The sequence below is a fragment of the Zeus faber genome (assembly GCF_960531495.2).
Source record: "Zeus faber genome assembly, chromosome: 6".
Taxonomy (NCBI): Eukaryota; Metazoa; Chordata; class Actinopteri; order Zeiformes; family Zeidae; genus Zeus; species Zeus faber.
Genome location: NC_137201.1, coordinates 8,152,915 through 8,179,449, shown reverse-complemented (window position 1 = coordinate 8,179,449; position 26,535 = coordinate 8,152,915). Strand labels below are relative to the sequence as shown.

The 26,535-nt window shown below is 45.1% G+C and overlaps 3 protein-coding genes across 5 annotated transcripts in view; 1 reads left to right on the top strand and 2 right to left on the bottom strand.

Annotated features, from left to right (window-relative positions):
- Positions 1–580: 580 nt before the first annotated feature.
- On the bottom strand, positions 581–11,485 carry parp12a (poly (ADP-ribose) polymerase family, member 12a; the record flags this gene model as incomplete). The annotated part of the gene is made up of 12 exons (XM_080002379.1): positions 581–1,450; positions 1,567–1,718; positions 1,827–1,957; positions 2,052–2,148; positions 2,880–2,976; positions 3,079–3,202; positions 3,659–3,960; positions 7,376–7,513; positions 7,701–7,959; positions 8,060–8,195; positions 9,143–9,507; positions 11,309–11,485. The coding sequence occupies 12 exons, from the start codon at positions 11,483–11,485 to the stop codon at positions 1,194–1,196; spliced, it is 2,235 nt and encodes a 744-aa protein (XP_079858505.1). The 3' UTR covers positions 581–1,193.
- On the top strand, positions 11,432–17,227 carry cfap263 (cilia and flagella associated protein 263). The gene is made up of 8 exons (XM_080003149.1): positions 11,432–11,539; positions 11,640–11,769; positions 13,335–13,466; positions 14,804–14,833; positions 14,953–15,087; positions 15,205–15,297; positions 16,771–16,947; positions 17,054–17,227. Exons 1-8 carry the CDS (start codon positions 11,484–11,486, stop codon positions 17,186–17,188), a joined length of 888 nt encoding a protein of 295 aa, XP_079859275.1. The 5' UTR covers positions 11,432–11,483; the 3' UTR covers positions 17,189–17,227.
- Positions 17,228–22,621: 5,394 nt separating this feature from the next.
- srgap1a (SLIT-ROBO Rho GTPase activating protein 1a) overlaps positions 22,622–26,535 on the bottom strand; it is an 83,463-nt gene continuing 79,549 nt past the window's right edge. For 2 of the 3 annotated variants that reach the window (XM_080002695.1, XM_080002693.1), the window contains exons 21-22: positions 24,424–24,808; positions 22,622–23,873 (exon numbers count right to left, since the gene is read on the bottom strand). In XM_080002695.1, the coding sequence (XP_079858821.1) occupies positions 23,445–23,873; positions 24,424–24,808 (814 nt within the window). In that variant the 3' untranslated portion in view covers positions 22,622–23,444. The remainder of the gene's footprint in view (positions 23,874–24,423; positions 24,809–26,535) is intronic. The other variant, XM_080002694.1, reaches the window with a different exon arrangement.

The following is a 26,535-nucleotide window of genomic DNA, read 5'->3' as shown; positions in this document are numbered from 1 at the left end:
AAATATAAATAAAAATGAATGACGAATCCACCTCGAACAAAGACGGAAACTTATTTTATAAGCTCATGTTGAAAATTTTAGCCTGACCATGTAAGGTCGCCCTTGATATGCTTTTTCGGGCATTGCGTGGGGCCGGAGGCGTGACGTCTTTCAGGATCCCACCGCAAATGGCTGCACTGATAGCTATTGTGATTTCCACAGAGGGAGGTTGAGAACGTGAATTGAGAAGGGACCCATCAGACCCTGCTATATTTACAACAGCGTAATTGAAAACTAATGATAATGTAATTTTCTTTTAATTTAGGCGTTATTAGTTAACCATTCGATATTTTTCTGATTATGATATCTAGTCTACCATTTGTCAGTTGGATCAGTCGAGGGGAATTACGGGTTATGAGATTTAGGAATAAATTTGCTGAGTGGTCACTGGTCGATTTGGGCTGCACTGAAACCTGTTTTGTGTGATTAAACGATCCCAATCTATTTTTCTTGATGATGCCTCATCTGTTTCAGTGGCAGTGGAACACAAGTGGAACACAATACAAAGAAGTTCACACAATCTGCCCTTTTGGTCCTTTTCTATTTATTTCCTGACAAAGCAGATAGTACCATCCACGGTTATCCTCAGAGGCATTCTACTGAAGAGAAACATTTACAAGTTCATTATTGAAAGAGAGCCCTGCCAGGAATTTAGGGCAGCAGAATAGATAATTAATCAATAATTAATCACAATGTTACCGTAAAAATCAACAGGGCACATTTTCCATACAGTAAAATAGGAGTGACATATTATGTTTTATAGATCAATTACAATTTCAATGCAACCATTCTTACTCTAACCTTTCAAAAGAAAATAATGCACTTGATTATCTAAGCCAGTTTCTCAAATTTTCCCCTAGGGGTACCGCAGGGGGTACTCTGAAAAAACATATTAATGTGTTAAAAAATATTGGTTTTATATAATGTTTAAAAAAAACCCACATACAACGCACATACAGTACATCGTTTGTTAATTTCCTTATATTTCCTCCAACTGCCAGAGAAGCGTTGCATGCATGCATGAAAAAAGATCTGAAGACAGTACTAAAAGAAGTTTGAGAACCACTGATCTAACCCCAAATTGACATGGAAACCATTGGAACACATCATTGAAAAGGTCTCAGATAGTAGTAATGAAACAATGAGCGATGGCTCTATGAGTAATTGATGACGTACTCTGGGTAGATCTGGAGTTTGTCAAAGACAACAAAGATTCCCGGGTCCGTCGTGGTGTCTACACAGCTATCGTAAAAGCCCTGGTCTTTCCCTTTAAGGGGGGGCCTGACATAACTGCCCCTTCCTTTTGTGAACTCCCCCACCAGGACCCGAGCCATGAACATGATGGCTCTCGGGCTGTCCGTAACTCTGGCATACCTGTGTGAGTAGCTGGCGTCTGAGGCAAAGTAACTCCCTGGGGGGGGGGGGGGGGGGGAAAGGGGAGGAACGCAAAGCATGGTTTTCAGGATGTACAGTATATGCCGTCGATAATATGCGTACTCTAGTGGCTGCAGATAGATATACACGCACCTTTTCCATAGAGCGTGCCGTGAGCTCCACAGACTCTCCAGTCAAAGTTTTGCTCGCAGATCGCATCTACCAAGGACTCGTGGGTGCCGTGAAACAAGTTCCTCTCATATGCAGGTCTGCCTCCATTTCTCTGCTTCATCTGGGTCTTTTGCCTAAACACATGACAAAAAATAAATTCATGGGCTATTCGTCCTTCCTTGGCCCTGGGGGTCTTGATTGCCTGCCCACCCACCCACCACGCGCACTGGAGTGTGTTTTACCATTGAAACAGCCTCCAGAGGGAGGGGTTCTGGATCCTGTGAATGCTGTTGATTGCACTCTGCGGCATGGTGAGCTTGAACAACGCCGCCACCGTCTTATAGTCGTTGGAGGAGCTGGAAAGAGGAATGCGCTGAAAGACACAGTGCAGCCAACATGAGCAGGTCCTAAATTAGCAATGTGTGTATGAACGGCAAGTAAAAAGGGATGTTATATACAGTAGATACCTTGAATCCGAAGGATGGTAAGGCACTCTGGTCCCAGTGGGATGGGAACACTTCTGCTTTTGTTGAGAAGGAGGCGGTAGAGCCACCTGGCGATGTGCTTGCGTGGACACATAAAACACAAGAATAGTTGTTCTGTAAGACAGACAATATATATCCAGGATGATGCTCTTGTTTGGTCACTGAAGGGCTATTGAAAACATTCACGTTATTAAAAGTTCCATTTTCATGTTGTTCAGGGCTTAATAAAACTTGCAACAAACTGATAAACAGTACAGAATACTTGGGATGGACATTTCTGAACTACCATTAATTATACTAATTGCCTGGTATCGAGCAAGTAGCAAGCTAAGTTTAATTTAGGAGGATTTAAATGTATATTAAATACAACACAGACAATAATTCTATTATATAATTATAAAACCTAGAATCGCTATTGTGGTGCAGCCCCTTGCGGCCGCCTGCGCGAGCGCCTCGTGTCAGTTCCGCACATTTTTGTGTATTCCACAAGACTTAACCGAGGTCTTCTTCTTCTACTAATTGGAGTCTTGGTTGGGATTTTGAACATTTTGTTCCATTAAGAAGATAATAATGAAGGTGGAGTTGCCTTGATCGACGTAGTTGTGTCTCGTTCACCTGCAAGCGAGGTGGGCGTGTTTCTTCCTTCCTCCGACTCTGGTAGATTCATTCGGCGATAGATTCATTCACCAATTTTAAAGCCCAAACCCAGGGCTTTAAAATTGTCTCCCAAAACAGGGGACATCATAAACACTACGTCCAGAGTACTGATCCGACCCATTACAATTGATTCACCGATCCACCCATTGATACCTTTTCAGTTTATCCTCCACCTGCTGAGCCGAAACAAAGCGGGGCCTCCTCCGGACATCCCTTCTGGTTTTGAACCTGAAACTCGTCTGATACATCTCTGAAAGAGAGCCAATATGTTTGGAAGGTCACAGGAGAGAATCCGCTCATGCAGCATACACATGTTTAAGTGTCATTAAGGTAGTGTGCGGTGGTAGTGTACCATTAAGGTAGAGAATGTACTGGAGTTTTCCAACAGAAAAGGGAATCTCTTCCTCTCCTCCTGATTGATACGTACTCTCCACAGTTTGTGAAGTGAGAGAAGCCAGGAGTTGATCATGATCATTCTAAAGGAGTAAACATGGTTAAGAGACTAGACCCAACTGGAGCATTCACTTCCTATTTGGTGAGTTCGGGCCAGTTTTGGTTCCAAACTGGCTGTTCTTGTGGAACACATGCAGTGTGTCATGTGGGTGTGTAAGGCTACGGTCAAGTGATGCAGGTAAAACAGGTTGCATTGGCTTCAAAAGGAAAGGCACTTTAGGCAAACCCTGAAATTATTTCACCAATGTACAACACTTAGCAGTGATCAAATGTGACATGTTTATCAGATGTATCCATTCATTCCTAAGCAAACCTTCAGGCCCTGTCTGCCCCAATAGCCTCTGCCCAAGCATTTCCTGTCATATTTTAAGGGTTTGAATTAAACTTGACAAAGGAAAGCCTTTCTTCCGACCACTACTCTTGGCCATACGAACTAGTATGAAATGGCCCTATCAGATAATCATATTAACTTACTGTACCTCCTGTCCGTACTCTATCCACTTCCTGTGGTCATCCTTCCAGTACCACAGCCACTCTGTGGTGAGGATGTAGTAGTGGGGCTTAGTGACGGAGGAGGCGGTGGACAGGCGACGAACTGGGGACTTCCCGCAAGTCATTGTCAGAAAGTCCACTGTCTCTCTCGACGGGCCACGGCTGTTGTCTTTCCCCGGGTCACAGTAGGCCTTCTCTATGACCTCATTATCAGGCAGGTCCTTCCAGGCGACAGCATCTCGAACCTGCCACTTGTACGGTAGGTGGTAGTGGACACGTGCACACTTACCTGGGAAGGAATATACAGGTACATGTGCTTATTGTAGGCAGAGAAAGATGGACACAAATCCAAGGTACAGGCACAGAATCATGTATATATATATATATATATATATATATATATATATATATATATATATATATATATATATATATATATACAGTGTATATATATATATATATACACATTTACAGTATATTTTGTATTTTCTTCTCCAAACAGATATGAATTGTCCTGAGTAGGGCTGGAACAATTGCGACATGCGCAGTTTTAGAAGGTGCACCGGAGGGCAGAGGCTATTACTGCTGTAACAGCCTTTTCCCCCGATTTTCCAAGTACTGCCATCCTCATGTAGCTTCCGGCATTCCCCGTGCAATCAGTAATATGTTTGCCATAAAACAACGATTTCTGTGCTTTGGTTGTTCTCCCAAGTTTCCCCTAATGATCTGTTACTTAGCCATTCAAGTTCGGCGATACAGACTCCACACTGGAGTAGGCTACCAACTGTAATAAACTATTTGAATGGATTTTGTTTTCCAGTGGATTGAGCCGTAATTAAGCTGCTGGACTACATTGTGTTGTCTCTTTGTGCAGTTAACAATAATAATAATAATAAACATAGCTTCAGACAATAGAACATGGGTTCAGGTTTAGTCGTGTTAGGTAGGTATTACAGTTTTCTGGGTTCCGTGAAACACGGCACGCCAATTTTCTGAGTGTACATTGAACGCCGCACAGTTAAACAATTCAGTTCAGTCCAGTTCAACAGTTCAGTTTAACAATCAGCTTTTCACTCATTGTTTTATAACACAACAAAGGTTTTCTGAGATTTGTTTGGTCTTTTCTGTAACACGAATGTGACTAACCTCTAAGGATGGATGTCCTGCCCAGTCTTTCTTTACCGACTGCCGATGCGACTTGGTCGGGTTGCACTGAGGAAGACCTGTCATGATCGAGGTTCGCTCAGAGTCTGCCATGTCCACTGCGAGGTCGGGCGGAGGGATGTGGTTTTTGTGCCGTTTTAACGCTTTGTTAATAAATTGTGTATAAATAAAGACATGTTTGCTTTATATGAAATATCTTATTTTTCATGTGTTTTTTCCAATCACCGTGGACTTACGTCTTGACCAATCACCGTGCACCTCACTTCACTTCACTTCACTTCACTGTATGTTTACTTTAAACGTTTTGTTTCAAAGTCCCTCTAGAAGGTTGTTTTATGAAACAAACCGGAACCCTCCTGGCAGGTGGCGGTTTAACACCTCACTTCGGACAGATAAAGAATTGAACCATTTCTTTTCAAGAGAATGGACTTCCTTCATTGAACTGAATGACTCCCCAGAAATATCACCATCCTTACTTTGGGAAACAGCTAAGGCAGTTCTAAGAGGTAGTATTATTGCATTCTCCACTCACAAGAACAAGAAAGGACAACAATGGACAAAAAAAAACTCGAACAGCGACTAAAGGAGTTGCACTCCCAACAAGCCCACTCATCCTCTGAGCAAATCCAAAATGAGATCAGGACATCTCAATTACATCTCAACTTGATACTATCATCCACCAAAAGACACAATTCCTTATGCAACGAACAAGAGCAAATTATTTTGAATTCAATGAGAAATCAGGTTAATTTCTTGCCAATCAATTGAAACGTGATAGAGAAAAATCACTTATTACAGCCATCAAAGATTCACAGGGTAGAATGACATACTCTCCGCAAGACACGGTCCGTGCCTTGCGCCCGTAGCCTGTGACCGGCCCGTGGCCCGGGTTCTGTGCCGGCGGCTGCATCTTGTGCCTGCACCCGGGGGTTGGTTCTATGTGTGGGCCCCTAGGGTGCGGGGTCTCCTCGTGCTCCCAGGGACTGGGTCATGCTCCTCGGGGCTGGGCGTGGGGGTTGCTCCACGGCCCTCTGGTTTCTCTGGGGGCCCGGGGGTCTTCTGTGGCCGCAGGGCAGGGTACCTGGGGATTTCCTGCAGCCGAGGGGTGTTCGGAGGGGCTTCGGGGCCCCTTCCACTGCTTGGAGGCGCCGCAACATAATACCGACCTTCTACACCAGTACCAATGGGGATAAGTCATGTACACTCACTGGTGGACATCTCACACACACACACTCACACACACACACACACACACACACACACACACACACACACACACACACACACACACACACACACACACACACACACACACACACACACACACACACAGACACACACCTGCTTCAAGTGCACCCCAGCACCTTCCTGGTTGCATTCCTCTCCTTTCCTCCCTTATTTTCTGACATAACTTTGACAGGAAGAGGCCACGTGACCAGTTGTAGTTCCAGTTTTCCTGGACCTAATTCACTGTTTTTCAATACATGTTGTCTTCCAATGTTCATGTTTTTGTGTAAATGTTGTTTGTTTCTATGTTTAATTGTCTCACCCGTGGTGATTCTCCCCCTCTTGGAGTAGTGATCAGTTGTTTATAGACCCAAACATGATAAATAGTTCTCCAAAGAGGGGGGTTGGTGGTGGTTCTCTACAACCACAAACTCTGCGCTTGTCATCCTACAGGTCGTCCACAGGACAGAGTTATTGCAGCAGTTGTTGATGATTTAAGAATTAATAAAGAGTTGCATTGCAGGTTGAGAACTTGAACTCCACCTGCAGACTAACTCTGTCCTGGATGCAAATGGCACAAATACTCTGTGTTGTATGCCCAGCATGCTGACAGCACAGGTTAAAAATAAAAGGTGTTTTAACAATCACGATCGTTCCTGGATCATGCAGTCGGACACAAAAGAACGGGACAGTTCCTCCAAAGGTTCTTAGAATTTCCTGTGGTGTTCAAAAGCTTTCTTTGGCCAATTATATCTCTCGGGGTTTTGTGAAACGCAGCACAAGTTACAGTTTTCTGAGTTTCCTTTAAACGCAGCGCCGCCTTGGGTTGACTGTCTACGCGGGTTGTCTGTGAACGCTATGCAGTCCACAGGCCGCAAGTCGCTGGATGTGAGTGACTTCCGAGGGACGAAGCTTGGACTTTGGATGGTGATGTCACAAAGCGCACCGCTCCTGAAAATAATCAAATTGCGCCAATGTTCTTCTACTTCTGGTAAAATTAGACCATTTTTCACAAATTTCTGCTCCAAATATACATTGATTTTGATGAAACTCAAACACAGATGTTGTTTGAGTTGTTTCACGTTCTTCGGCATGAAACATCCCGGTTATAACGAGGCCTCAACCATGACTGCGTACTGCAGTTGCTGTGTTTGAGATACTTTTAGCCCCAAAAAAACCAAGAAGAAATAATAACAATGTTATTTCCTGTGAAATTACCATAAATAGGCTGGCTGTGAAGACCCACTCAATGTCACTGCCACTGCAGCCCAGAAGTTGACATATTGGTGTCGTTGTAGGAACAGCAATTTTACCTTGGAAGCTGCAGTGTTTCCGAATGAAGTAGAGGCAGATTTCGTTTACTTCAGTCTCCCAGGTGGGGGTGGTAGCAGGTTTTGTGAGGTTTTTGAGGGGGGCTGGAGTGCCAGTGCATTCAGTCACCTCTCTGGGCACTGCAAGACACACACACACACGCATGCACGCAGGCAGGCACGCACGCACGCACGCACGCACGCACGCACACACACACACACACACACACACACACACACACACACACACACACACACACACACACATCTATATGTGCTCCCATTACTCCGGATTTGACATATCCAGCTTCTGTCGCTGATACTGTACCAGGGAGGGCTGGAAGCCGTTGGTTAGAGATGATGAATTTACTCCTGTAGATTTTGCCGAGGTTCTCGATATTGTCACGGCTGAGACCTCGGCCAGTGAGGGCGGTGATGTGAGCATCAAATGTATGAGCCCTCTTGCACGCAACCCCAAATTTACAATAATCTTCCAGAAAGTGCTTGCAGATATGAAGGTTGGTGCAAGAGGTTTTGAAACTGCAGCTGCCGTGCTCCCCATTTCCCTTGTTGTAGTGCGGGCATATCTGCAAGAAGAGGGGGATGATCGCACATCAGAAATGTGCTCAATTTACATTCTTGTTTATTTATTATGTATTGAGTTTACGTCTGCCTCTAGTAACTGACCTCGGGAAGCAGCTTGGGATCATTCTGCATTAACAACTGGAACAGCTGCTTTTCAGGCAGATCTTGGAGACCATCTCCAATCAGAAGGGCTGTGTTGTATTGCGAAGCCAAATTGTGGGGGTTTTTGCATTTATCGCTGAAATTATTCGAAAATACGTATATACAACGATCAGCCACAACATTAAACCCACTGACAGGTGAAGTGAATAACATTGCTCATTTCGTTCCAATGTCACCTGTCAAGGGGTGGGATATATTAGGCAGCAAGTGACCAGTCAGTTTTGAAGTTGATGTGATGGAAGCAGGAAAAATGGACAAGCGTAAGGATCTGAGCGACTTTGACAAGGGTCAAATTGTGATGGCTAGATGACTGGGTCAGAGCATCTCCAAAACGACAGGTCTAAGTTAAGTTCTAAACATAAAGAAAGTTGGGGAAAAAAGTTTGAATGTCACGCACTCTGTAGAGACCGAGAGAGAGGGAAGGTGAAAGAAGCAATTCAAAGTGCCTTACATAAACTAGATAAAAATAAGTAAAGAGCATAGAAAAATAAGAAATAAAAAAAATATAAAAGACATAAAAACAATAAAAAAGTCACAGTGTTTCAAGTGATGTTTGCAGGTAGAAAATCCATCCTTCAGGTACAGTATAAATGACACCACTCGCTTGTATCAATGATTATGCCTATAATAAACAACACATTAAAACAAATTGTTGATAATTGTGACAAGATACAGCATTTAAATGGAAATTCTACATTTACCTTGTTTAACTGACAGATCAATGTCTTTGTGGCCTGCAAATGCACTGTGTTTAGAAACTCAGTTTCTCCACAAAGCCAAGGTGTGGTATTTGCCATGTTACCAAACCAGTTGAGGCAATATATCAAGTTCACCTCGGCCCGGGTAGGGCGGACCCAGCCAGGGTCGCTGCTAACAATGGAAACGACAATACGTATCAAATGTGGGAAGTTTTATTTTATAACTAAATCCGTAAACTATAATGGTACGGATTACCACTTTAAGACTGTTGATCGTTGATCCATCGTGGCCGAGAATGGAAACGGGAGAAATAGGCGAACTCACCCGAATCTGCAGTGTCCCAACACCAGGTACTTGCACAGATGCAGGTGGGAGCAGCCCTGGCAGACTCCGGAGGGAGCCGCGCACAGTCGCAGGGAGGTCTTCGCCACGAACAAACTGTCGCTCGGCGCCGAAGCGCCGCTGTCTCCTGGAGACACGGCGAACTTGCCCCCGTCGGAGAGCACTTTGAGCAGGACCGACTTGTCCACGGTGAAGCGCTGTGCGATGACCTCGTTGAGGCGTCTTCCGTCCAGACACCCTTGGTTGTCGCACAAAGCCTTGAAGACGAAGACCGAAAGGACGGACGCCATGATCCTGCCAGAAGCAGCGACTACACCTGGCTCGTTCTCTAGGATCGGTTTTCTTTTCTGCGGAAACGAAAGTGAAACTACAGCAAAGGCTGCATATAGCTCCTTTTTTCACAGATCAATAATGGACACAACATGATACCATATATATATATATATATATATAAATTTAACTTTTTTTATGTTTGACATTGGGACTTTCTTCCGGTTTGTGCCGAAAAAAGGAGCCAAAGCTCCGGGTATATCTGTCTATTCTTCACCTCACTATTCTTTTGCTACTATTTGACAGTTATTCTGTTAATATGCCATTTTATTGATATTTTAATCTCTGTTCTTCTGCCAAACACTCGGAACTGTGTGCTGCGTGTGCTGGTTTCATGGAACGTTTTACATTTCTTTCAAAACCAATGGATCAGACAATATTGACAGTGTTGGTTCAAGAGATTAAATAAACAAAAATGAAACATGAGAGGTCTTTCTATGGCAAGACACAACAAACTAACAAAAAGACAGGAAACCTTTAGTGTTATTTATTTATGAATTGATTCATTGGCAGCGCTGAAACGTTCTTTTTGTAGACATGTGCTCAACGTGATGGTAAACAAAGAAACACGAGTTAGGTAAAAAAAAAAAAAAAGTTAGTAGAGAAAGAAACAGAATTAGGTTAAATACAATTCACTAATTTAAAATAAATAAAAAAATAAAACATGCTCATCCTCTTTGAAGAATTCACAGTACAGCTTTATTACTCTTTTGAGTGTCCTTTAGAATCTTTATTATTTTAAGTCACATAAAAATCTATTGAAATTGGGGGTACCCTTTGTTATTCTGCATTTATGTATGTACAATTTACATACAGAATCAATCAGTTTGAATATATATTTCTTGTTATTATTATTAGTAATAATAATAATATTATTATTAGTAATAATAATAATAATGACAAAAGTTTGTTATTGCATGATAAACACAACATTGAATTCAATGTTGTATTTATCATGTTCAAAATGTGTAATGACATTTTTACACTCAATTTTAATATTCAAATTTGTTTTACACAATATGTAACGTTCCATTCGACACCAACAAGTAATTGAATGTATATAACGGTAAAATAAAGGTGTTAAAGATTATGGTTCATCATTGCAAAAAGTGGAATTATTTTAATTATCATAACATTTGGAGAAATTGTCCCAAAAGGCCTTTCCTCTTGGAGTAACTCTCCTTTTTAAATAGAATGTATTACGTATATGTTTATTGTTGCATCGATTCCCGCCTGGGGGCGCTGTGTGGCACCGTGCTCCGGGCGGGTTATCTCCCAAATAGGAGCCTTTCTGTGTGGAGTTTGCATGTTCTCCCCGTGCTCACATGGGGTTTCCTCCACCAAAAACATGCACACATCATCGTCTGACCAGCGATGGACACTCGTCACCGGGTCCCCGGGCGTGTGCACGAATGCTGCCCACTGCTCCTGGCTGCCCCCCCCCCCCGGAGGAAGGACAAGCCAGGATGGCTTAAATGCAGAGGCCTCATTTCACCGGCCGCCATGCAAAGCGTGTGCGTGCGTTGCGTTGTAGTGTGGTGTGCTGTGCGGCCATTCAAGATTGCTCTTCTTCTTTCTTCGTAAAAGCTTCTCAAGTTGAAGATGCCTCTTCATTACCGAGGACAGACGGCTGGGAATAGCTTTCATCGCATTATGAGATCACGTCTGTTACGGGAAAGAGGGTTCAACACGGAGGAAAACGTTCATAACCACACCCTGAACCACGAACAAATAATACCCTTCTCAACCAATTGCGCCTGAAGACGGATCGTCTTGACGCCGTTATTGGCGGCGGCTTGCGCGACGGGGCCCGGTCGCCCTCAAACCGTCGAACCGCTTCCGGTAGCTCTGCTGACCCGCCCGCCCGGTGACGTCACAGTCACGTGCTCGGCGCCCCGCCTCCGACGGCGCCGTTGGCGACGCCCGCGCGTTGCCAGGGGGAGAGGCGCCCAGCGCGGCGTCGGCGGCGAGCGGCCGGTACAGAGGCGGAGGCATGGGACCCGCACAGCCGGAGGAAAGCCCGCTCCACCGGGTCGTCGAGCGGTTAAAGTAATCCGCGCCCCCCGACTGCCGTCGCCCTACGATCGGCGCGGACGCTGATCGTGCGCTTTATTGTTTGTTGTTGATCCGTGATCCTTTCCCCCGCCAGGCGCTCCAACGTGGCCCTCCGCGCAGAGAACGACCTGCTGCTGCGCTTCTTCAGCCGCCTGGACCCCAAGCAGCTGGGCCAGTCGGCGGGGGACCCGGTGGGGCCGGGAGCCGGGCGGCCGGAGCATGTGGTAAAGCAGATCGCTAGAGCAGGATGACTGCCGGCAGGCTCGGATCTCCGACGGTCCGTTGGAGCTGTCACGAGTCACGGCCGTTGTGTGAGGTCGCCTGATCGCGATTCTTTGAGCAGATCGCGGTTTTTTTGGGGGGGGGTCAATCGGGTGCGTTTCCATCCGTTGGGCTAAGGAAACTTTTTATTCAATGCCGCCATTGAAATGGACAAAAAAAAAAAAAAAATCGAACCGGTGAATCGCAATCACATGACAAGATGTGCAATTAATCGTCAACTAAAATGCCATGATCGTGACTGCCTACTTCTTGTCAATGTTTGCTGTCTTTCAAACTTTTTTTTTCGCCTAATTTTCCATCATAGTTCATCATCATTAATGATGTGATGATGAATCTCTCGAAAGGGATTTATTATGCTCCTATCCAACATGTTTTTGATGAAAGTACCACTCAGATTATGCATTCTAGCCATTCTAACATACCTCTAAACCATCCTGTGTCAAGACAGGCTATTTTTATGTGGGTGGAGCGATCCTCCTGAGCCAAGTTTCCATTGTATTCCGTCCGTTAACTCACTTATTTCACCTTATCAGTCCACCAAAATCTGTTTCTGAACAAATTTGAGGTGAGAAATAGGCAATCCAGTTGCTGAGTCTCTCGCTCATTAGATCTACAAGGCCTTGTTGAAAGTTTATACCAACTTTCGTAAGGCAAGGGCACTACTGCAAGGCCGGTTGCACTGCACAGGGCTTTTTTTGTTTCAGATAGGTAACGTCTGGGAAAAAAAAACAAAAAAACGTCTACGATGAAAACACACTATTTTTAGTTATTTCGTTTGGAGAAACGCACAGCGGATCATGCGCTGCAGGTTACAGTCTATCTACCGCATACTTTCTTTTTTTTATTTCAAGAAAGAAACACAAAATGTATTTTCAAATACTTACATTTCCCTGTCTAGTTTATTCGCGGACAGTTGGTAATAATTCCGCTTTCTTTTAAAAGATTTGTGCTGGTCTGTGAAGCCAACAGAGCAGTTCCCAGTGGCGCTTGGTATTTCTCCAGCCGTGGGAGGAGTTATTCAGATGGGGGGTGGTTCTAATTCTACTGTGTCTCAACGTGATGTAGGACTGAGACACAAATGCTAACTACTTGTTTTACCCCATGTTTTGTGAAATGGATAGTTCACAAAAAACTGACTGGGTTGTCGTACACCACCAGAGACCCAAATGTATGTGCACAAGCAGTGAAAAAGTGAGTTTTTCATAATAGGTCCCCTTTAAATGACATGAAATGTTTTACAAAATATGAAATCTTAAATATTCAAAAATTGTCATTTTGGTCATATTTAATTAATCTTACTGTAAAGTAATAATGATAATATAACAACCTTTATCTCTACCGCACCTTTTGTATACACCATGCAACTCAAAGTGCTTTAATTCAATAGAAGGTGATGAAATGCTAATAATAAAGAAGCAAACAAGAAAAATATACATAAATATTACACTTATGTGAGGAACCTTTGTGATCTGTAATTCCATTTACAAATAACACTGCACCGTTCCAGTTGATCCTAGAGGAGGCGGACATCTTCCTAGCGGACATCAGGAAGGCCAGGAGTGAGGTTGAACGTGATGAGTCGAAGGAGAAGAAAGCAGAGGTGCACGGGACCGAGCACGAGTGCAAGAAGAAGAAGAAGGTTAGATCTGTGGACGTGTAGATATAGGTGAACATGCTCCCAGTGCTGGTTTTGAATGAACTCACTATGTATATAATATTTGTTACATAAGCTATTTCCCCATGCATGTGGAGATGTGGTGATTTTAATGTGGTGGAAATAATGGTTGCTGCAGTTCTAATCAATAAAAAAAAAAAATAATGATTAAAAGAAAATATTTTTATATTAAAAAAAAACATTTTTTTTTTAAACTAGGAGGCTCATCACTATTACTATCACTATCGGTATCAGAATCACAATGAGTTTATTCCGCCAGGCATATTTACATACAGTATACTAGGAATTTGTTCTGGTGAGGATTAGTGTGACAATTGGCATTTTAAAAAGCTTAACAGTCTTGAATAATATATACAAAAAAAAAAATATATATAATGATATAGTAAAAGGTAAAGTAACAAAAAAAATACACAAATAGCCGAAAAATACAAAACAAATAGTAAAACAATAAAAATATACAGAATATACAAATGCTGTTAAAGTTAAATTGTATATTGTATATTATAAACTTTGTTCGTGGACGGACTGATCGTTACAGAGGAAATCGGAGACAAATACTTAAGGTTAATAAAGTATTTAATCTTGTACAAGAGGAGCAGTTTCAGTGTAACAACACAACAGAGTGCCACAGAGGAAGTGCTCAGTTCTCACTGGAGAGCCCAGTTTTTTTTTATACAGTTTTCTTGGCGTGGCGGGGCCGACGAGTCGTCGGGCTGCCGGTCAGCAGATGTCGCGCCGCCTCCGCATGGGTCCTGCTGATGAGACGGTTTCGCTGATGGGGCAGTTTGGTTGAGACAGATCGTCTGTTGAAGTTCCCTTTATCGGATGGTCGAGACATGTTGCCTTTCTCCTCCTCACATTAAGGCACAGAGAGTGACTAGTTCATGTCTTTTTTTAGGACATGAACTCTATTTAGCCTTTAGAAGAAAAGCAAAGTACACATACTTTGTCCAAAAGTTCATGTGAAAGGTACAGCAAAACATAGACATAAAATTCTTATAACAAATGCGATTCTATACATCAAGTATAAATGTAATACTTCCAGATATGCTGTATATAACCAATTCTTTCTTTATAATGGTTCCAATTGTTCCCAATGCTTGTTGGAAAAATAACCTTTGTCACAAGACTCATGGCAAATGCAGTTTCCGTTTCACTGGGATCTCCCACTTCCTGTACCAAATGAAAATGATTTGTCACATTTCTTAAAAGCGCGGCTCCTCTCTGACTATCCTCTTTATTCTCTCTTTAAATTCCACCACCATCAACCTTCTTGCCGCCCCCCCCCCCGGGCGCCCAAGGCCAAAGTGTTGAAGGAGACGCAGAATAAGGTTTTTTTTTTTTTCTTTTCTTTTTTTAAAGTGAGAAAAAACAAATGTCTACACTTAAGTAATGTATGGATCTATATTTTCTCTGTGTAGATATATTTCTCTGTGTGGCCGTGTGGCAGGATTTTGTGCAGTATCAGCAGAATCAGATGATGGAGGAGGAGGAGACCCAGGACTGGGACTTGTCCAACGACCTGGAGCTGATCGAACAGCGCAAGGGCTTCTACAGCGCAGAGCAGAAGCTCGACTCCAACAAGGTGTGTGTGTGTGTGTGTGTGTGTGTGTGTGTGTGTGTGTGTGTGTTCCTGTTCTACGTACCAATCCCAGCATGTTAACCTCCTTGTCTGTCCGTCTGTCTGCGTGTGTGTGAGCAGAAGAAGCTGTACTACATGTCGATGGAATTGGAGCAGCTGAACAGCGACAAGAACTGGGAGATGCAGATGATCGCTCTGGAGGACGTGGAGAAGGTCCGTGGGTCACTTCTGGATAAGAACAGCGGTCAAAAAATAAAAAAAAAAACACGGGCCCAAAGCAACATCTCACATCTACCAGGGAGGCACTGAAAGCAATTTCTTTTTCGTTGGTATCAGATTTGTGAGCACAGTTTCGGCCCCGATCTTATTTAGGATTCAGAGATCGAGTTTGGTAGCGGAAAAAAGTGGTAGCGGCCCATCTCCAGTTATTATTCACCACAAAGTTAATGACACTCAAATCCCACATGTCTCTCTTTCGGTCCGTATGGGTGCGCGTCGATGTGATGAGGAATATTGAAAACAACAGCGTTTTTTAAATAGTTTTTAAAACACACAGTTTGATAATGCCGTGACGTGTGGCAGGGTCGACCAGACGGACAGTGAAAGAGACGCAGGCGGAACCTCCGTGGATAAGCCGAAGCCGGTTTTATTGCCTCACAACTACCCCGGGGTGGAGGTGTCCGGTCGGGAAATAACCACCTGGGACGCCCATGTCCCTTCTTATTATGGACTTCTCTTCAGCTGTTGTCGCTTCCGCTCACACCCAGCGCTCGCCTCTTTTCTCTCTCCTCCTCTCCTTCCACACGCCTCCTGGGAACCCGCCCTCTGGACACCTGGTCAAATAACCCGCTATCCTGGACACCTCCCCTCCAATCAGATGAACTTCAGCAAATTAACCCACATCCCATCCAAACCACCCAAAACACACTTGAGAAATGTGAAAGTCCAGTGGCACTCTAGAGCCAGTGTTCGGTTTGTCCTTTCCGGGCTACTGTAGAAGAAACATAGCGGGTAACATGGCGGCCTCCGCGAAGCGTACCGGCGCCCCTGTATATAGAAATGGCTCTAAGGCCGTAGTAGTAGTCTAAGGTAACACAATGATTCTTATTTCCACGGGATTATCTTCTTCTTCTTCTTCTTTCGGCTGCTCCAGTTAGAAGTCGCCACAGCAGATCATCTGCCTCCAATACCTTCTGTTCTGCGCATCGTCCTCCCTGTTAATTCCATGGGATTATACACTAATTAAAACATAATTGTGATTATTATATTCCATTTCTGTCAAGTCTGTTCCCTAAATTCCCCACACTGCACACACTTAAAGTGGTAATCTGCAAGATTATTTTGTTAAAAAAAACCCGTATTTGACTTTACTTAGCTGGCACAACCATTTGGTTTGGAGTATTTGTGTTACGTATGTGCTTCTCTGTATGCTGTTTCCATTGTTGAGGGCGGGGTCCGCCCCATGCCAGAAGTGAAAAAGCAGCCGCGGTTGAATTTGATAAACCATTGTAGCTAGTTGAGGCCAGTAAACTGACGATGTGGATGAACGTTTCCGAAAAAGGGAACAACGCCCTCGGATAAAAAAAAAAAGAAAAAAAAAAGATCCCCCGCCACCCCACTCGGAATTTCCCGTTTAACCCCATCTTGCCGCTCTCTGACTGCTCCGACCCTCCTCCTCCCCCGCAGCCTTTCGCGGCGCTCTGCAAGGCCATCACCAAGGAGCAGGCCCTCAACGAGTGGCTGTGCCGCCGGCTCGCCGAGTACAGCGGCCCGGACGTCTTCGAGTACGTCGAGGTGAAGGAGAAGCTCAAGATGCTGCAGCGCCGCTACGGCAGCTGCCAGAGGAAGGTGGAGATAGCCGAGGTAAACAAAATGCTGTCGTTTATTTTCTAACTCGATTGGGGAAAACGTTCCCGCCGGTCGCTGAACAACGGACTTTGTTTTCTTTTTTGTGCTGCCTCTGCCTCAGATGTGGAACAGGCAGAAAGCAGCCGCCGTGAGTCGCGCGGAGGCCGCCGCCAAGGCTGCGATACGGTTTTCCACTTTAAAATTCCCCAAGATAGCCGACGCCAGGGCTTCAACCAGGCAGCTGAGCAAGATTTGAGTATTTATTTGTGGTTTTTGAATAAAAAATAAAAATAAAACCCTCAGCCGACTAAATGTTTAATCTCTGCGTGGTTCACCTACATATACAGTTGTCACATTACTGCCATCACTACTAAAATGTGTCATTTTACATAAAACGATCACTCTCGAAGCACACTCACAGCTCAGGAATTCATATTTTCTGCGATATAACTTCCTGACACATTAGTGCAAAGGTGCTCACGCCTGTAAAAGATTTCTACCTCTCATTGTCGCTTTTTCCAGTAGTTACTATCTTAAATTTTCTGAAATTCATGTGTAATAGTGAGACAGAAAATGTTAAATTTCATTTTTAAAATTGGGAAGCTCAATATTGTCACTCTAGATATTATACCGGGGAAAATTTTCTTTTTCCGGGGTTTTATTGGCTCTATTAGTCTTCCAAATCATCTTTCTCAAGCCTTCCCTGAGTTTGTTACTATAAGAACAGTAAATGATGGGAACCAACATTTTAACAGGGCCTGCAATAAAAAACGGCCAACAGAACTCCCCTCCTTAACAGAAGGGGAGTTCAACTCCAGCTGTTGTTGGTTGGTTGTCTGTCTGTCTACTGTATATATCAGTGGTTCGAGAAGTACGGAGACCTTCTCATGAAGTAAAAGTACCAACACCCGCACATAAAATAAATGGCGTGCAAAGAGCATTTTAGAGGCAGGGACGAAAATTCCTCATCTGACTGGAGGAGACCGTCTCTCATGGAGACTGTGCATGTCTCAAAGAGGTAAGTCGCTGTAGGACGACTTGAGGGTTTAGATGCCGAAAGAGCTTTTGAAAGGCAGCACCCCGAGGCGCATGAAGCATGAAGGCGACCTGGTGGCATGGTGGTTCAGACACCATCTTCCAGTGCTGCTGTCATAAATTCAAGTCCTGAATTTCCCACCCAAGCACTGTTATTTGAATGAAATCAATTGATTGGAGGAGACCACCAAGCTAAGACTCAGAAAGGTAGGACGCTGTCAGAGGGCCTCAGCTTTTGAGGACGAGTGTTGCGTGAGCTTTTGAAAAGCGGCACTCGAAGGCGCGATGCTGCCCCACAGGTACAACTCCTGATTTTTCCGTCCAAGTCCTGGTCCTTCAATGAAATGATTGGAGGAGATAGGCAAGCTTCGTAAGACTCAGTGGCGCAATGGTGGTGGAGGACTTGAGGGTTCAATGCCAGGTGAGTGTGTGTGTGTGTCTGTGTGTGTTCAGAAGCCCCCAGAGACCGGGCCGTCACCCAACAACTTTATGCCACTGAGTCTTGTGAAGCTTGGTTGTCCCCTCCAATCATTTGATTCCAGGAACAGGAATTGGATGGAAAAATGAAGACTTGAACCCGTCGCTGCTTTAGACCTGTCTGTCAAAAACATTTGGGTATTGTTGTGTTCGATATGTCCGTTTTAGGACTAGACATGGAGGAATATACACTCACTGAGCACTTTATCAGGAACACCTGTTTATTACACCTACGTATTCATGCAATTATCCAATCAGCCAATCGTGTGGCAGCAGTGCAGTGTATAAAATCATGCAGCTAGGGGTCAGCACCTTCGGTTACATCAACCATCAGAATGGGGGGGGGGGGGGGAATTTGATCGCAGTGTTTTTGGACCATGGCATGCTTATTAATGCCAGACGGGCTGGTTTGTGTATTTCTGTAAGTGCTGATTTTGTAGGATTTTCAGACACAAGTCTCTAGAGTTTACCCAGAATGATGCAAAAAAACCCCAAAAAACAAATATCCAGTGAGTTCTGCTGTCTCCAGCTGTTCTGTGGACAGAAAACGCCTTGTTGATGAGAGAGATCAGCGGGGGAATGTCCAGACTGGTTCGTGCTAAAAGGCTACGGTAACGCAGATAACCACCACTGCATGATTGTGGAGAGCAGAAAAACATTTCAGACACGTGGAACCTTGAGGGCGGATGGACTTCAACAGCAGGAGAACACGTCGGCTTCCACTTCTGTTAGCCAAGACCAGAAAGCTGAGGCTGCAGTGGGCACAGGCTCACCGGGACTGGACAGTTGAAGACTGGAGGAACGTAGCCTGGTCTGATGAATCTCAATTTCTGCTGAGGCACACCGATGGGCAGAATTTGGTGCTAACAGCATGAATCCGTGGACCCAACCTGCCTCGTGTCAACAGTCCAGGCTGATGTGGTGTGGGGATTATTTTCTTGGCACACTTTGGGCCCGTTAATACCAATCAATCATCTCTTACTGTAAATGCCCCAGCTTATTTGAGTATTGTTGCTGACCTTGTGCATCTTCTAATGGCTGCTTCCACCATGATCAATGCACCATGCCACAAAGCCAAAGTCTTATCAAACTGGTTTCATGAACATGACAATGGTTTCAATGTTCTTCAGTAGCTTTCCCAGTAACCCCGATCTGAATCCAATACAGCGCCTTTGGGATGTGATAGGACGGGAGACTCGCAGCATGAATGTGCAGCCGACAAATCTGCAGGAACCGCGTGATGCCATCACGTCAACATGGAGCACAGTCTCAAAGGAATGTTTCCAACATGTTGTCGATTGCGTGCCAAGGAGAACTGAGGCTATTTTGAGGGCAGAGTGGGACCCTACCCAGTACAATGTCCCTAATACAGTGTTCAGTGAGTTCATTGTATTACAGCAATTCATTTTATACAGAATCGTTACAATATTTGATAATATCCAAACAAAAGAAAACCCCTCCTTACTGAACAGTATAGTAATGTATCAGATGAGGTCTAGTTGTATGATGCTGTGTAGCTACTTTTGCTTATTCACAATGCTTAATTAATCCACACAAAGGCACTTAATGTTTTCAAAATGTAAAACAGAATTAAATAGATCATAAGAGAGCTACTTCTAACAGGATTACGAGGCAATTCACTCATGTGTGGAAGAGAGAAAAAAACCCAAAAAACAGGCCGGCTTTCCCTTGAGGTTCAACAAGGAGACAACCTGGCCAGTGGCCCCCAGGTCGTTTGCGTTTGAGAGCACTGTTGTAAGGGGTCGCATGCCGTCACTTTAGGGACCGTCTACAAGTTACACAACAGTTTCCAAAGTGCGATAAATCATTGACCACAGTACTTTTAAATCAGCGATCAAACTTCAAATCTTTTGACATGAAAGGCTTCGTGTTATACAGACATTTGTTTGTAACCAAGGGGTTCCCAACCCAAACTGGGGTCAGCGGCCCCCTAGGGGCCCCCCTAGGAATTTCAGGGGTCAATTACGGGAGATGTTAGGGTTAGGTTGGTTGTCGGGCTGTTAATTTTCAAAATAAAAGTTCCATAATATTTTAAACGACTGAAAATGTCACTGCTAAATAATAGTTGAATATGTGTAGGAGCTATGAATTTCTTTCGGTATTTTCCCAAAATTGTATTACACTAAAATTGTTTTAGCTTTTCCTGACGCTATTTTTGGTATAAATACAAACACATTTATTTGACATTACCAGTACGAACTACACGCGTTCTGGAATCAACGACAAGCAATTCAGACTTGACAAACTACTTTATTCGAAAGAAAATCATAGGTGGAACAAAGCCTACATTCCTAGACAGGAAGAGTGCAACGTCACAACGGGGGTAAGCTGTTCATTTTATATTTATTCATTCGTTCATATAACATTTTCTAAATGGCATCGTTATTTATTCACTCATCCTCTTACGCAGAGTCCGAGGTGAGATAGCAGTACACAATTTGTCTGAAGTTCTCTAAACCATTTTTTCCCCCAAAAGGCACTTTCACAAGTACATAGTACAGATGTACATATGGAGCACAGAGAAGCGACCAGCCTACACACGCGTCACGACTGACCACTGCAGTTTAGGATGTTATAGAGTGAAGAACACACTTTTTTTTTTTTTTCCCCCAACTGGCTTTGTAGGAATTACATTGTTTTGGTTTTTTTTGTATTTTTTTTTTGTTTTAACATTTGTCTATATTTCAATAATTTCTAACAAGAAAAAATGAATTGAAATAAAAAAAAATAATACAAAAATAATAAAATGGTTAGTGAGTTCAAAAATTCAAATCAGATCCGTTATTTTCTTTGTGTGATAAATATACACAACGAAATACAGTATATTCCCCCCCCCCCCCCCCCCGAGTCAAAAAGACACGGTAAACCTGCCGTTAAGAGCAGCGTCTGCAAAACTTGACACTTGATCCTTGGTTAAGCGTTAGTAAGCGATGGCCCCGAGCCGCACAAAACACAGCGCGCCTGTCCGTCCGTCCATCCCTGTCGGGGGGCGCTTGAGTTCAGCACTGGGGGCACACACACAATATATCTCAGCCATTTGAGTTGCGGTAATAACTTCTTGCATTTTTATCCCAAGTTTTATCCCGTTTTTAAAGCCGTTTTCCTCCGCCCCATTGCTCAAGCCAGAGGGGCTCACCATCACCCGCCATCACACAACGCCTCCAGAAGGACGGCGTTGACGACTCAATCATTTATTTACAAAACGAGGACCAGAGCAGACACCTACACCACCCCTCACCCCCTCCACCCCCTGAGACTTGGACCGAGCGATGTCAAACGAAGAGAGCAAAAGCGCTGGATGAACGCACATTGTGAGGCCTTTCACATCAACAGTCGTGAGGTCCATGGCTACTGGTGACGACGGGACGCGGCGCCACACACACACACACACACACACACACACACACACACACACACACCCCCCCCCCCAGTCGGTCGCCGTGTTACGACTCCTGACTCGCACCCTCACTCGTACGCATTGCGGACACGTCTTTCAGTCAGTTAAGCCCAGCAAGGCAAGAAAGAAAATGGACGGCCACCTCTCCCTCTCGCTCTCTGTGAGCTGTGTACAGGGAGGGGCCGATTTGTCAGCTCTATGTACAAACCAATCTCACACACGAGTTCATGTTTATACAATTCAAAAATGTACAATGTTCAAGGTTCCAAGTGGATTTTTGTGTGTGTGTGTGTGTGTGTGTGTGTGTGTATATATATATATATACATACACACACACACATATACACATATATATATACACACACACACATATATATGTGTGTGTGTGTGTGTGTATATATATATATATATATATACACATTCATACATACATACATACATACATACATACACACACACACACACACACACACACACATATATATATATATATACACACATACACATACGTAAACATATGTTTGTATATATATATACATACACACACATATCTATACACATATACAGTATATATGTGTGTGTATATATATATATATATATATACACACACACACACACACACACGTATATACACATGTATACAGTATACACATGTATACACATATATACAGACATGTGTGTGTGTGTGCGCTCACACACACACACACACCCACACACACACACACACACACACACACACACACACACACACACACACACACACACACACATATATAGTGGTTCTTAATCCAACTACTACTTCAGGGGTGAAAATAGCTTAAGTGTTCAAATAAAATCACGAATGGTTATTGTAGTTTCCGAGATGTGAGCAGGCCTGGTACAGAGTGGACTGTGTCTTCATTCATGGCGTATCAGTGGACGTACTATTCCTCCAACAACTGTTTTGCCTTTTTGTTCAGCCCGTTTCAAGTCAACCCATTTCTGCCCTGGCCGTAGAAGCACCTTTTTTTTAAATGGCAATTGCAGCGGTGTCAATCAAGCCCTGGCAAGTCTGAGTTGGAGCCGGGTTTCGCACGAGTCCTGGCCAGACTTACCGTAGGCAGGACTCAATGGCGGTTCCACTTGTGTGGCTGTGGGAAGCTGACGTCGCCGCCTTCTCTCTCTCCCACGCCTGTAAACTCCCTAGTGTACTTTCGGTATAACCTCGCCTCAGCGATTTGTTGTTTGTGTTAATGTACACCAGAAAGACTGCACAACATTGATGCTCGGCGTAGAAACCAGGTACTGCATCGTACACATCGTTGTTATTTTGCCACCTTCAAATGTCCACGTGCTACCTCCGACTTTCTATACCTTCCAGATCTAGCTCGGTGACCTATCCCCGCGATCACACTGTTTCTAATTAATACGCATTTTTTAACTTCTAGATACTAGCAAAACACAACGTCTGTATTACGAAGCAGAATGCTACAATTGCTTCTGTTAAAGTCTTTTTTTTGTCCTGGTTTTGTATGTTACACTTTCTCTGTTGACCACCCAACTCCATTGTTGACGTTTTCTTCAGGTACTGGGATGGCAGAGTTCACATGGTGCAGGACTTATCCAGGGGGTCCTGGGGGGACGGAGCCGGGGGCTGCGGGGCCTGGCCGGTCTTGGGCAGGACCATGGGCTTGGGCCGCAGGGCCGGGGGCTTGAGCTGTACCCCCATACGGGGCGCCACCACCGGCTTGAAGGTGCTCATGGCGTCGCTGGAAGGGCCAGTGCCGCGGCGGACGGGCGGCTCAACGCTGGCGGCCGACCTCAGCATGATGCTGTGGATGGGGCTGAGGGACTCGCTCGAGCTGGCCGGGGTGGGACCCCCCCCGCTGCCCCCGCTGCCGCCCCCTCCGCCGCCCGACGTCTGCCGCTGCTCCAGGGTGTCCAGCACCACGTCCGGGGCGTGTTTGGCCGAACTCTGCCTCTCCAGCTCCCGCAATTCATTCAAAGCTGTGTTCATCGTTTCCTCTATATCCTAGAGTGGGTGAGGGAAGAGGCAGGGAAAGAAAAACACATAAAGACGTCAACATCTGTAAATACAACGTGTTCTCCAATGATAAAATATTCAGGATGCTACTTCCATACAGAGAGTGCATAGAATGTTCTATTTTGAACTGATATTTTCCTCTTTAGGCATGCTGACAAGAGTGGCAAGCAGAGAAGATGCAGAGATGAGATGACGCGTTCATCTCAGCATCTTGCTGATTGACAGACAGACTGACAGACACGCAGACAGACAGACAGACAGACAGAATCTTCTTTGTGACCTCTGCTTTCTACACACACACTCTGATTGGACAGCTGATTGGTGCACCACCCGTCAGAATGTGACTGCAGAAAAAATAGGGTCGTTGCACTCTAATTGGCTTGGCTCATCGTCTGCCTGTGAGTCTAGCTTTTATTTTGAAGTCTACCGAGAAGCCAGAGGAAGCAGAAGGCAGAGACTGACTATGTCTTTACAGGGTGGGGCAGGGCTGTGATGGTGGAGGGAGCTGCGGTCGGGGCGCCGCTCGTCCCGCGCTGACCTGTGCGATGGTCTCCGGGTCCAGGGGCTTGCTGCCGTGGTGGTGGTGGTGGTGGTGGTGATGGTGGTGGCCGCCGTCGCTGAATCCCGTGTACTGGCCGGAGGAGGTGGAGCGGCGGATCGGGGGGCTCTCCATCATCTTGAGCGACTCGTGGCGGCTGATGTTGGTCAGGCTGCCGTGGCCCGTGCGGCGCCGGCGCTCAGGGCTGTCGACGGGGCCGTGGCCGCGGCTCCGCAGCATGTCGCGGGGGTTGAAGTGGCCCAGGACGGGGGAGCCCATCTCCGGGGTGCCGCCGTGGCCTTGCTGGGAGGGGTGCACCATGCAGTGGACGTCGCTGGGACGCGCGGGCGGCCGGCGCGACGGCGGTTCGGATCTCTTCCTGGACCTGGCGGGGGAGGAGGGGAGAGGACCCCTGATCAGTACCGACATCCTCACTGACGGCAGGTGGGTCGGTAACTTCCCATCACGTTACTCGTGATTCAATGTTGAGCAAGATCGTGAAAACACAGAGAAAGTCGTGCAGCCAAGTAAGTTACTTCGGGAAACCCTTTATGATAAACTTATGACATGTTGGCATCTAAATCAGAGAAGAAGTAGTAGTTGTAGCCTACAACTGTGAATGTGACACACGCAGGCCTCCACCCCCACCCCCACCTTTCAACCACTCACTCACAAACACACACATTCACACAACTTGCAATAATATATGCTGTATTGTACTGGTATTGTAATAAACTAGTTAGTACATACCCAGCAAAAACCAATACACACAACAAGTCAAGATTCAAGAGGTTATTTGTCACATACATGTACATATGGTCATACATATAAGCAGCGAAATGTCATGACATCCGGTACAATAACGCACAATAAGCTCTAAAAATACAAAAAATACTAAAATGTGCATAACCGACGCGAGGCACTCGCGCAGGCGGCCGCAAAGGGCGGCGCCACAATCGCAATTCTGGGTTCTATAAGTACATACAGTATAATGTAATTTCCCCGCCAACAACCTATGACTCTCAACTTATTTAAATGAACAAGTTATGCTTTGCATGCTTTCTGACCCTGCTGTAGCCAGGCAGACTGACGGCAAAGTCAAGAAATACCACTGCAGAGCAACCTCGGAATGTAAACAACTGCAGTAAGGAGTGACGCCCTGCAGGGGGAGTAGTCTGCATTCAGAACTATGGCCCAGCACATGAGCCTTCACCCACAGTTGAGCATCTGTTTGATCATCGTGGAAAGCATTTGATCTCTCTCTCTCTCTCTCTCCCTCTCTCTCTATAGAGGGATGATCAACCATAGCGTTTTTGTGATAATACTTCATCAGTCCACTCGCTCTGCAAAAAAAAACCCCCAAAAAACCACCAGGCAAATCGGCATAACGAGCAACGACATTTGATGAAACGTAGGCAGCTTTGTGAAACTACGTGAGTAGATTCGTCTTTGGGGAGCTGCTTTACTCTTTCGTTCTTCCTTTTTGAGAAAAAATAAATAAAAATCATGTCCACAAAGGCAACCCGGGGCAGTTACTCGACCGGAGGTCTGTCTAGCGAGGGCCATTGTTGACGGAGAAAAGAGCTGGGAAAACGTCTAAATAAAACCAGGGGTATGAAAGATTCAGCAGCGCCCGCCCGCCTGGGTGACGTGTTTGAATAGAAGAGCAGACGGCGAGAGATGGGAGAGGTGGTCCCACGGAGAGGGCGGCCGGGGAGGAATCGGGGAGCGGCCAGCGAGCAAGACGCGGGAAGAGCCACAAGAGGTTGCGGCGGCATCCGTTCGAGAGAAGGCATCTGACAGCGGATCGACACCGCGCCTGCCACGGTTCTGAAAGAGACGGTGCTCACTGGCGTTTTCTGCGGGCGGGAGCTCATAGCGGGGAGGGGGGGTGAGGTCACTGCAACTCTCTGTGCTCGTACCATCCCATGGGATTACTCACCACAAGCACAAAATCACCAATTAATACACACCGTGATGCTGCTGTGATATCCATCTGAACAGGGAATGGAGCGTTTGACCTGGAACGCACTTCAGTGTTCAGCGTCTGTGTGTGTGAACAATGTTACGAATAACAGAATGTGGGATTACGGTGCGTGCTGTACGATTATC